Source organism: Leptonychotes weddellii, chromosome 3 (genome assembly GCF_054177405.1).
Source record: "Leptonychotes weddellii isolate Sample4059 chromosome 3, ASM5417740v2, whole genome shotgun sequence".
NCBI lineage: Eukaryota > Metazoa > Chordata > Mammalia > Carnivora > Phocidae > Leptonychotes > Leptonychotes weddellii.
In genome coordinates this window covers 173,263,489-173,275,892 of record NC_138371.1, presented here as the reverse complement: position 1 = coordinate 173,275,892, position 12,404 = coordinate 173,263,489, and the positions used below count along the sequence as shown (strand labels likewise).

General features: G+C 44.3%; 1 protein-coding gene across 1 annotated transcript in view; it reads right to left on the bottom strand.

Annotated features, from left to right (window-relative positions):
• MYO16 (myosin XVI) overlaps positions 1-12,404 on the bottom strand; it is a 425,887-nt gene that overhangs the window by 19,528 nt on the left and 393,955 nt on the right. Inside the window, exon 33 of the mRNA XM_081815515.1 lies at positions 6,045-6,136. Coding sequence (XP_081671641.1) covers positions 6,045-6,136 — 92 coding nt within the window. The remainder of the gene's footprint in view (positions 1-6,044; positions 6,137-12,404) is intronic.

The following is a 12,404-nucleotide window of genomic DNA, read 5'->3' as shown; positions in this document are numbered from 1 at the left end:
GACCTACCCTTCCCGATGGGGTGTTGTATTCCTTTGGCCTTTTCTCTTCCGGTAGATTTGCTCCCTGCTGAGGGAACTTGAAAGCCATGTTGTGCTCAGTGGCCGCGAGAGCGTGTCCACTGTCATCTCTGTTCCTACTGCTTCCCTGGGACAGCCCCACATTAAGGCCTTTACATTTAACCTGGAGCTAGTACTCGGAATAAGACAGCAAAGGAGAGCACCATGTATCAAAGTGGGGGAAAACACCTCAACAAGTACAAGTATGTGCAAAGTAATCTGCTCAGAGGGATACATGATTTTAAAAGCATGCCAAGCATCCATTATTATCTATAGACATGATGCAATTTATGGCTACATCCATATTAGTAAAAGTGCAAACACGCATGGAGGGTTCTGCACTAACTTCAGGACAGGATTCACCCCAGTGTGGCAGGCAGGGGTGGGGGGTTAGGAACTGGGAGATAGATTTCTCTAGAATATATGGTGCCAGAGCAAATATGGGGAGATGTTAAGATTTACTGAAGTTGGGTGTTTTACTGCTCGCTGTGCTTCTTTACCCTAAGTTTATAGTATTCCACCACGAACTATTTTTGAAAATCACATACATGCCACATTTTAACCAAATCCCAGATAAGTGCAGGGTCCTGCCGATTCGGTCTAATCTCCCGCATATTTTAGATAGCATCTACTATTTAGAATCAGAATTGATGTTCAGAATACTGACCTCGGTGTGGGGGGAGAATACCAAGATAATAGAGCAAGCACTGTTTTTAAGCATTTGTTACATTGCAGGGCAGACTTGTCAGGTTATATATATTTTCTTTAATCAATCTGGAAACAAATCGCTACTTTCTCTACCCCCAAGTTAAATAACAGTTATGGGATTCATACCCAGTTCTTCTTGTTTTTTCTTTTCTTTTATTTAATTTTAAAAATTAAACTTAGTTAATGAAATGAACATTGAAATTCTTAAGTTAACTGGAATTTGTCCTCCACGTTTTCTCCACTGCGCAATGGTGTGGGCTCACTGCAGCTTTCCCAACTGGAAGGTGATCATGCAGAGATATCACGAGACCTTTGTATTTCTCATTCTTCTAATATTTCTTAAGATTGAATGATCTCCTCATTGATAATAGTCAACGTGTTCACTAGAAAAACACTATGCATTTGAATACATTTCGGATCTACGTACGGTATAATTTTATGAAAGAAAAATCAAGAAAAAAAACAAGATCTGGTTTTGTTTTTTATTTTCCAAGTTTCTATATATCAATACAGGATTTGTCTCTTTTCTGTTGAAAACGCTGCCATTCAACCCATACCATCAAATTAATTTACTGCCTTCATTTCTTGCACGTAATATGGAAGTCACGAGGGGTGCATACTGATTCCCTGAAACCTCAGCTCCGTGAAAGAGCTTTCTCTGCTAGATCAGCTTCCGTTTGTAGCTTATAAATGAAATACATATATATTTCCTTTTGAAGTGTTTATCTAATTTCTATTTCCTACCATGTGCTTTAGAATTATCCCTTAATGATTGAACTAAATGTGTCTGCATTTTGTTAGTTTATCTAGCACACTGTTTCTTTTCCCTGCCGGGATAGATTTCAGGCAGCCCACGTGACAAATACAATGCATACTTTAGAAAGGTGCTGGCTTTATTTAGATCCCTGCAACACTTCATTTTGCTGACACGTGACGTTACAGAAAGGTTTCTTTGATGGGTCAGTAAGACAAACCACATAACACTTTGTCTCTTGATTGTGGATCAGTTGTACATTGATTACGGTACGGCTTTCTTCGGTGGCTGTGTTGGGAGCAGGCTGGATATTTATTAAGCTCCCGGGTGCTGGACTGCCACTATTTTATCAGAGACCATCAGTGATTTCTGACAATGAATATTTGAATATGACAGATATTAATAATAATGTTTTATGCTCTTTAAAAAATTGTAACAAAAAGTTAGGCAGGGAATATGATAAATGCCCACAATGGAAATCAAAGCTCATAAACCACGTATCGCTGTGGAGCAGACACCTGAGAGGAATAAAACAGCGTGGAGCAGAAGTTGCAGAAGTGAAAAGGAGGATGCCAATACAAATAAGGTATGCTCAAATGAGAAACGAAAATGGCTCATTCCTCAGTATCAAGTGTAGAGCCCTAAGGCGATGTAGAACCCGCAATTTCAGGCTGAGGGCAAGAACCAAGCATTTTATTTTATCCATCCCCTCCTTGGACCCGCCTGCCTTTGGGCCCCCACCCGCCGCATGGTTCACGATTTTGCTCTATTTATAATCCACGGGGATCCTGTGTCAGGTTACCCGGACTTCTGAGTCAGCAGAGGATTGCAAGCACAGCAAAAAACGCCAAGTCACTCTGGGTTGGAAGGTGTTCTCACTATTTCACTCCCGGCTGAGGCTCCTCCCACTGAGTTACTTCGGAGGGATCTCATCGTGCCAAAGGGCACGCACTTTTTTTTTTTAAAGATTTTTATTTATTTATTTGACAGAGAGAGACACAGTGAGAGAGGGAACACAAGCAGGGGGAGTGGGGGAGGGAGAAGCAGGCCTCCCGCCGAGCAGGGAGCCCGATGCGGTGCTTGATCCCAGGGTCCTGGGATCATGACCTGAGCCGAAGGCAGCCGCTTAACCGAATGAGCCACCCAGGCGCCCCCACTTTTTTTTAAAAAAGTTATTTTACATCTCACAAAATAGCAAGTGGATAAATGGCGTATTATTTTTACAAATACTGTCTAATTTCAAAACCAACCTGAAGTGGCTTTTACAGCCTAGGAAATTGCAGAGCTGAGCGGTGGGAAGTGTCCCCCAAAGCTTCCCCGGCGGGGCCAGCACATGGGACCGCCTGGTATCACGCACTCACTGCTGGGTGTACCTACGCCAAGTGCCCTGCGAGGTCATGTCTGTGCTGCTCTGCTCACAGCAAGGACCTACCGAGCCTTCCCTAGGAGGAGCATACAGGAACTCAGCCACATTCAAGATGCGTGGATGTCCCAGCTTTCACGATTTTCAAATATTTCAAATGAAATTTACTTTCACTGCCCTTATGTAAAGTCATTGTGTTTTGCAAATTTGTAAAAAACGTATGATGGCATAGGACATAAACGGCATTGTCTCTATGCTGCACCTCGAGGAAAGGAACAACTAGTATTGATTGAGGTGTGACCCTCATCACAAAATGTTTTACATCTCTATCAGTGTCGGTCAAAATTCTTATTTGCAGGCAACGAAAACTCTGCACATCTCAGCAGGTGGAACCCTTATTGGAAAGTGAGAGAAAGGCATGAGGCGGGAAGGAACGGCGTGGCAAGGGGGCAGGGATCAAGGTGGGTTCAGTGGCTGGCAGTGGTCATATGCCGCCTAACAACTGCCACGGAAGCGGGCCACCTCAGCCACGTGTCACCCCCTTGGGGACATCTACTCTTGGTGTCCCTTCCATCATATGTCTCTCACTCCATAATCCACAGCTGACGGACTGACCTAGCCCATCCCACATGTGCTTGTCGAGCTCCCAAAGGACGGAAGGGTGAGTCTCTTCCCTTATGTTTTCATCGTGAGAAGCCTTAACATGCAATTGGCAGCTAAAAAGCTAAGCCACAAATGTCCACCACGGCTACCTCGATTTTCATCTTGACCAACAATTCTTCAAATTTTATGAAAAAGTTGGATGACTCCTCCATTCTTTTTAATGGGTTTTGGTAAGTTCATTCTCAGAAACAGGACTTACGGTCTTGGCATCATTCAAAGCATGCACTCTGAATTTCCCCTATGATCTTTGGCAAATTACCAAATCTATTTCCTGTTTTCTCTACCTACAATAACACACATACACTTTGTCTTTCTTAAAGAGATTTCACTAAAATCACGGATGATGGTAATTAGACTATAGACCTCCACAACAAGAAATTTAATTTGTAGTCAACATTTAATTTTACTGCTATAGATCCAATCAGTCCAGGACTGACTTTATAGAATTCTTATCTAGTTGCATCAGTAGAAAATCTAACAGGCGGTATGTCTGTAGGTGTCCATATTTCCTGTACAAATGCCATACAAGACAGAAGTCTTAGAGCTTTTCAACAGTGAGAAATGTGTCCTACCATGAGGATGCCTGCACTTTTGCAGGGAAGAAAATGAGCCTGGTTCCCTGCTTCCTTGAAAAAAGGCACCACGAGGTCACTGAAGGCAGAGAATTTGCACCTGAGCAGAACGCCCGCACTGACAACTAGAAATGGAAACTTATTCCTGAAGATCTTTCCCATCTCTCTTTGCTTCTTAGCCAAATCCACGAAAGAGATGCCCACCTTATGCGCCTTCTTGCAAAATCACCCCTTTCTCTATGAACCACATTGTCGTGGGAGCCCTGGAAAGGGCATCTACTGGCCGACCGCTTTGCTCTAAGGTACAGGAGTCAGTCTTATAATAATAAAAATCAAACCAGTGTTCATTACAAGTGGGTCTCCCCTGGGAATTACCTTAGGTAAAGCATCTGTAAGGCTTACAAAGTAAAGTAAATGCATCGCTAAGGAACAGAGGGGCGATTAGGATGATCTGTTACTGCAACCAATCTGTGTTTTCTTCCTATTTCAGTACCTATATATCATTGTGATTTCAGCAGACTGCCTATTTTAAGATTTATTTTTAAGATTAAAGTTACTGATTTTTCTCACTCCCTCATCAGTGTTATTTAGAAAAATCTCATCTGGTAACAATGGACCTGTCTATATAAGGCCAAATATTCAGATGAAAGTGCATCACTGGCTGGATTGTTGATTTTATGGAAACATCTGGATACTCGAAGTTTTAAAAAATATTTTGTAAAAGATTTTATTTATTTATTTATTTGACAGTGAGAGACAGAGAGAGAGAGCACACAAGCAGGGGGCAGGGGGCAGAAGCAGAGGGAGAAGCAGACTCCCCGCTGAGCAGGGAGCCCGACATGGGATTTGATCCCAGGACCCTGGGATCATGACCTGAGCCGAAGGCAGATGCTTAACTGACTGAGCTACCCAGGCGCCCCTTTTTAAAGATTTTTATGTAGATATTTGACATCATGAAAGTTGTACCATAGCTTCATGCAAAATAAGAATCCTGTTGCTAAAGCAATAATTTTGACTATATTGATAACAAGCTCTTTGATATATTCTTGGTTGTGTCACCTTGATTGCAAACTCATCTTTCTGAAGATAATGATTAAAACTGTATCTTAAAATTCAGCATAAAAAGAACACTAGATTATATGATAAAAATCCTTTCCCTTTCTAAAAATCCTAGTGTTTTTGTTTTATTTTCTTGAAGTGATAATCTTTACTTTGGTGAATTTTTTAAGGCCAAACACATTAAGCATATACACAAAATCGCTGAAATGTGTCAAAAACAGTTTTGTGAACTGTAATCTCGTTTGGATTTTATAGCGTTCTCATCATTCGCTATATTTTCTTTTTATTTACTTAGTTTTGTAAGTAAGCACTACGCCCAACACAGTGGGGCTTGAACTCACCACCCCATGATCAAGAGTCCCGTGCTCTATCAGGCGCCCCCATGCACCATATTACAAATGCATCTGGGTTATGTGGGCTTCAGGGGTAGAAACAGATATAGTGGAATAAAACCAAAGGTGCCTCAAGCCTTTTATTCCCACGCTGTTGGCACCCAGAGTCCTATTTGGGCTGAGGTCAAACGCGGAGAAAGTGTTAACATCACTCCGGGGAGGTTAATGTCATCTTCACTTGACAGTGATTTTTAAATGCCACAACATAAATCACGTCTACAATATTCAACTTAAAAGTATTCATTGATTTTTGTTTGTTTTGGGCATTCTTCTTCTTCTCTTTCTAACCAGCAGAAAGCTGGGAGATAGAGGAGGAGAGAGAAGGATGTTGAGCTGAAGACACTTAGGGCCGGAGTGAGAACAACTGTGTTTGCTAGTCCAGGGGGAATGCACGTTCTTGGTCACACCGTCATGAGGGTCTGCTCACCCCTTAGTTCCAGCTTCTATTACAACTGTGACAATGTGGGGGTCATTACCTGAGTGGTGTGGCTCTCTCTCTGTTTCTGAAATGAGGATGTTGTGGAGCTGCTCACAGACAACCTGGAGAATCCATCTTCTTCAGGTAAACCTACGGAGGTCAACACCGACAAGCAGTTAAGTGTGTCCTTGCCCCAAAGAAGACAAGCTGTGCACTTGTTGCAATAAACGTGAACTGTTATAGTTCGTGGATTGAAAGGACAGTCAGTAAATGCTCCTTGAATAATAAATTTCCCAAGGGAACACAGGAACACAAATTACTGTTGCAGTTCCATTTAATAAAAGGGGAAATACGCTGGAAAAACAATAAAGTGGTAACGAAGAAATGTTCCATGGTGGCACGCAGGGAGGAGAGAGGTATTGGGAGGGGGAGGGAGGGAAACTTCTAGAGACTGAAGATAGTTCAGTGAAGCAGCAATGGTGGAGGGAGAAGCATGTGGACAACAGAGTGAACGGGGTCCTTCAACTGCCACAGAGGGAAGCTTGCGTTTCATTTGTGGGGTCGCAGGGAGGCAGAGGGGGATTCAGGACGGATAAGACGCCGCATGAATTCTCTTGACTCGTGCTCACTGCACACACCGAAGGAAGGAAGAGACTGGGTGGAGTTCCAGGCAGAAGAGGTCAGGACCCCTGTGTATTCACAGCAGACCAATTCCTAACCAACCCCGGAGGATAAACAGCGGGTGTGAGGAAATTTATATCCCCCACCAAAATAATACAGAAATACCTGTGAGGCACCAAAGGGTTTTACTGACGATCCCTCAAGTTGGAGCAGGGTTTCCCGACCTCCGCACGGCGGACACTTTGGGCTGCCCCCCTCTCTGTCGTGGGGCTGCCCTGCGTAAGGCATTTGGCAGCATCCCTGGTCTCTACCCCTGCTGGTAGTAGACCCTCCGCAGCTGTGATAGCCAAAAACGCCCCCCTGGCAGGCAAAAATCATCCCTGACTGCGCACCCCGGGGAGAGAGAGATCAAACAGCATCACAAGTGACTTGCTAATAAATATGAATACCTGAAAAAAGATAAGTCACCTGATGAAATGTGCTCAATCCAGAGACCTTAAATTACTCAGTGATTACTGCTCTTACCTAAAATCATAATTAACCAGGATGGTGTAATTGATTAAACATATACAGGCTTCCTAAATTAAAGATCATTAGCAAATCACTGCACACTTTTGCAATTACAGGAGTGAGTTCTGCAGGGAAGTCCACAAGACCCCATCAACACGCAACAAGGCCCCCGATCAATCTTCTTGTTCCATATACAAATGCCTTGGCACGGAAAGGTTAGCTTCGTCCTGACTGGGCAGGCTGGGGCCACCACCTGGAAAGTGACAGGCCTACAATGGGGGCCACAGGGGAAGACGGGTGCTGGCCAGAAGCAACAGCAACGTCTGAGGTTGGCTAGGGAATATTGCAGTAGAGACTGGGGTAGCAGGTGTGGGACAGGGGCCAATCAAACAGGGGTAGAGAGGTCTGGAATCTAAACCAGGTGGAGGGGACGATGGAAATCTGAGTCGGTCACAAGCTGGAATTCCAGGCAACCAGATCAGCAGAGAGTCAGCAGTAAAATGTGTGTCCACACTGCACGGTGCAGCGGAGAGTCTAGGATTCATGGGAAAGAGGAGTGCCAAAAGTGTGGGTGTTGGTGGGGGGAACAAAGTGCTGACCGATGAGCAAGACAAACGTCCACGTCTAAAGAATCCACTTCATGGACGTCTTGCGAAGACCAGGAATCTGAGGAAGGGGAAGAACGTTTCAGTCCACTTTTTAAAACTGAATTATAAATCAGAAGTTTACTCCCTGAATAAAAACAGAAACTCAGCTCATTGAGGATACAAACTCAGCCAAATCAGTAGCATATCGTGCTTTATACAGTGTCAATTAAATAAAGTTAAGAATTATTTATGGTCCCCCTCTGAATAAGGCACTGGGAAATGCCATGAAGAATAAAGGAGCGGCTCTTAGCCAGAACCTAGAGTGGAATGAGTTACAGGTCAGGCAGGGGGGCAGGTGACATTGAGCGGGATCCTGGAGAGAGCAGGGATGGATTCTGATGCAGGGCACTGGAGGGATGTGATGGTGCAGACATCACAGGATCTGAACCTTCTGGGAGGAGAAGGTTCTGAAAGGTGAAAGTGAGGTGGGTCTGCTTGGAGAACTCACTCCAAGACGATGAAGTTCCAGATGGCTCCATGCCCAATGGAAGGGCTTCTGAGAGGGTGTGTCCGGCAGGGGAACCTGCAGGATGTGCTGGAAGGCAGAGAAGGTCGAGAGAAAGCACTCGACGTGACATTCCACAGACGTCTGACGATATTTTGTAGGCAATGGACAGCACCGTAGGTTTCTGAGAGGGGACTGTGGGGAGACACCATTTTACCTGAGTGGTGCGTTAAGAGGCCTTTCTTACTTGTTGACTAAAGAAATCATGGATCCCAGAACCTATGGCAGGGTCAACAGGGTGGGGACAGATGGTGTCAGCGTGGGGCAGGGGAATGTGGGGGGGTGCAGAGCCGGGTGCAGAGGGATGGTGAGGGAGAAGGAAGGGGCGCTGGCAGTCTTGGCGTGCATGCTATCTCCTTCCCGTCATGAAGGTGCAGGTGGGGGGAGCAATTGAGGCCCCCCCCCAGCCTGGGGTGCAGAACACCCTTGCTGGTTGTAGCAAACAGGTGGAAGAAGCTCACTCAGGACGATATGCCAAGGGAGTGGGAGCCAGAGGATAAGGTAATAGCCAGGAAGCACTGAGGACATTAGAAGGCAGAGTTTTGTTTTGGGCCAATAAAATATTTTATCTTGTTGCCATATCAGAAGCAGTACATTTTAAAGGCAAATGATCTAAAAATGACACCGAAAGAAAAAAGAAAACCCATGAAGGAAAAAAATGGATTAGTACCTCCATTTGAATGTTTAAAAATAAGTATATACTAAAATATCATAAAGATAAAATGCAAACTAAAAAAGAACAATACAGAACATTTAAATGCACTAAATAAAAAGCCCTATTATTCTTAAAACATCCTACAAATCAAAATAAAGGACCTGCTGTCAGATTTTAAAATACGGGCAAAGAATATGTATAGGGAGGAGAGAGAGTAAATAAGCACTAAGTAATAAACCTAAAAGTAAGCAATCAATAAATAAATATTCAAAGAAATGCACAAAGAAGTACGATAACTTACCCATGTTATTATCAAAATAACAAGTTGTTACAAAACTTTTTATTACAGAAATCTCACACACATACAAAAATAAAGAGAAAACGTAGTGAAACTCCACGTGCCCATCACCAAGCTTTGGGATGTTCATTATTTCAGTCTTGTTTCATTTACTTCTCATTATCTTTACCAAAAAAAAAAAAGCTCTGGAAACCGTGTCATCTCACCTGTCAATGTCAATTCTTGAGCATGAGTCTCTCCTGCAGGCCAGGGGTTTCCTTGTGCAAGTACAGTGTGCTATGCAAAGGTCCCAAAAAAGCCCCCAAGTCTCGGGGTCGAGAATTCTACTGTGTTCCTACTGAGCTGAAGCTTCCTGACCCGTGGTGGGGGGGACATCTAAGGTGAGCCAGAACGTTTATTCACTGACTTCCACGGAAGGCTTTATCCCAGAAGATGGCTCACACATGTTCATGAGTGTGCTCTAGTCTTCTTGCGGCCACAGCCTTCTCCCCAGACCGCATTCTGAGGTGATAATTCCCAGCGGATACAGTTCTGTGCCCTCCACACGTGCTTTCCGCAGCAGCAACAGTGGGCCTCAGAATGCTAAGCATGCCCACTTGCTATGAAACCATCATTTTCAGGAGCCATGCTTGTCCAAATTACAGCAAGGGCTAAGGTCTTCTGAAACCATCCCTATCCTGCCCCCCAGAGACCGCGCTCTTCTGTTCAAAGAAAGCAGGCAGAGGCTTGGGGAAGGCATTCCCCTCCCCCTGATGTGGGCCACATAGTAGAGAGCAACGCTCTACAGAACACGCCACCCTGCACTGGGGCTTGGCAGAGGGGGAGTCAGGGAGTCATCGGCCTTGACTGAGGGTCCAGGTAGAGGGAGGAGGCTCTGTGCTCCCTCTCCTTGTGTACTGGGTGCTTTGTAATGAATCCTGCCCCAGGATGCTCAGGGTGGGTAGTATGCCCATCATGTGTGGCATGGATCCAGACCCTGGACTTCCGTGACTCCTCGAGTAAGGGGATGTTGAAAAGGGAGAGCCTCTGTGGTGGTAAAGTCTTCATGTAAAACCCCATGGGTTTATGTCAAGTCTTCTAAGAACAGAGCATGGGGAGGCTGTAGACGGTGGTGTGGCTCGGCATCTTTATGTAATGAATCAGTTGGTACCTCCTAGTCACAATCCCTAAAATTCTGTCCAAACCCAAGTTTGTTTAGTCAACAGCAATGGGGTTTGATTCTCCTTTCGCGTCCCCCCCAGCTTACCAAGTACGCCCTACTCTTTAAATCATGTCTCTCTTGGTGTTTGTGAAATTGGACATCAGTGTTCCTCTACCTCTGATCATTTATTCTCTATCTCCATGTCTGCCCTTCTCAAGGGATACTTCTCAAAGCTTGGCACTCTACATGGTTTTGTCATCAGATCTTCCCCTCATTTCTCTTTAAATGTTTTCCTCTGATGCTATAAATGATCCCCACTTCTCCAGCTTCCTTGAAAACTCTGCCTTTTCTATCTTTCCATCCTGGAGCTCCCCTTAAACTCCCAAACTATAAGCATCGTTTATACATAAGCATATATAACGATGCTTATATGTATAAGCATTGTCTACAGCCAGAAGTCCCTCCTAGCTCTTGAACTTCAAATCCAAGCCCCAGAATAAACCTCCTCTTCAAACTTTGTTTCTAACTTCTGTTAAAGAGTGCCCTGTTCTTTTGTCCAGAACCTCAACATCTTGGATCACCCTCACTCCCTCTTCTTGCCTCCTGTCCCAAGCCCATTCTTGAACATTCTCCTTGGGGTGCACAGTCTGGGAAAGCTCAGGTGGGGGAATACAAAACTGTTCTTACCAACTTAAGTTTCTGTTCCACTGCTCACTCTGAATGACACAATCAGGGAAGTTTCTCCAAAACAGCGGGTAGCACCCCACCACTTCCAAGCCAAGACTACTGTTCCAGAGAGACTCTTCGAATTGGCATTCAATGCTCTTGCCACTTTCTCTCTCATCTTAGTTACTTATCTATTCCATCAAAGTACCCCATTCTCAACCCTGCCACAAAGATACTGTGCAATAAATTTTCTTCACTGAAAGGTGTGCCCTTCTGGTCTAAATCTGATTCGTTTTGAAAATCCCAATCCTCACCAGGAGCATCCTTGACAATCCCAGCTCACAGGAATCTCCTTTTCCATGTGGAGGCAACAGAACACTCATTATTTATGTGACTGATCTGACACTTGTCACCGGCTGCCCTGTTTTGTGATCTCTCTTGAAATGTATTGTTAACGCTCCATGTATGCTCTCTTCTCACACAGAGCACATCCTGAGTTGCTTAGATTTCCTACGGCTCTGCACACATTGCACAATGCCTGCATGCAACTGGCACTTAATAAATGCTCTGACTGACTGATGTGCACCTGCCTTTCTCTAGGATTCTTCCTGCCAATCTGTCCTTTATATTATTTTGAATCCTCTAACCATCCAAGTTCCCTGGAACTCCACCCACCTATCCCAATTTCCATTCATCCCAGAGGCTCCAAACTGTAATATCTGTCATCACACTGAATGCCAACATAGGCCACCAAAATGATATGCATGTTCGACTATACTTGTGCGTGTACTGGGGTCTATGTGTAAATAAGTCATTAGGCATTGATTCTAGCATTATAGTCTGTATGGTCTCAGATGAATTAATTCACTGCCTTGTACCTCATCTACATCATGCATTTTTGCTTTTACTGGACACATTTCCAGTGACCTAGCCCCCAAATATCTACGCTTTTATGATATCTGGGTATAGGTAATGTTTATTGAGCACTAACCTGTATTAGCACTATTGTACTAAACCTTCGTAACAATCCCATAAGGCAGGTCCTTTAATTATCCCCATTTTTAAGATGAGAAAACTGAGAACTGGACAGGTTAAGTAATCTGCTCCCAGGCATGGAGCTGGTAAGCATCAGAGCTGGGGTCGGAACACAGGAACAATGCAACGAAGCCAGGAAAGAGCAGAGTCAGCATTTCGACCCAGCCATTTTGAATCCCGACTTTTCAACTACAGTGGAGGACATTTAATTAAATGAAGTCCAAATTAGCAATTATTTAAGATGACTTGAAAATATTCTTAGCCAGAAGGAGCGGGGCAGGGCTTTCTAAATGCCCGAGGAGCTGGCTTTCTTTTGCAAAGCTACCTTCTGCTGCTGAAA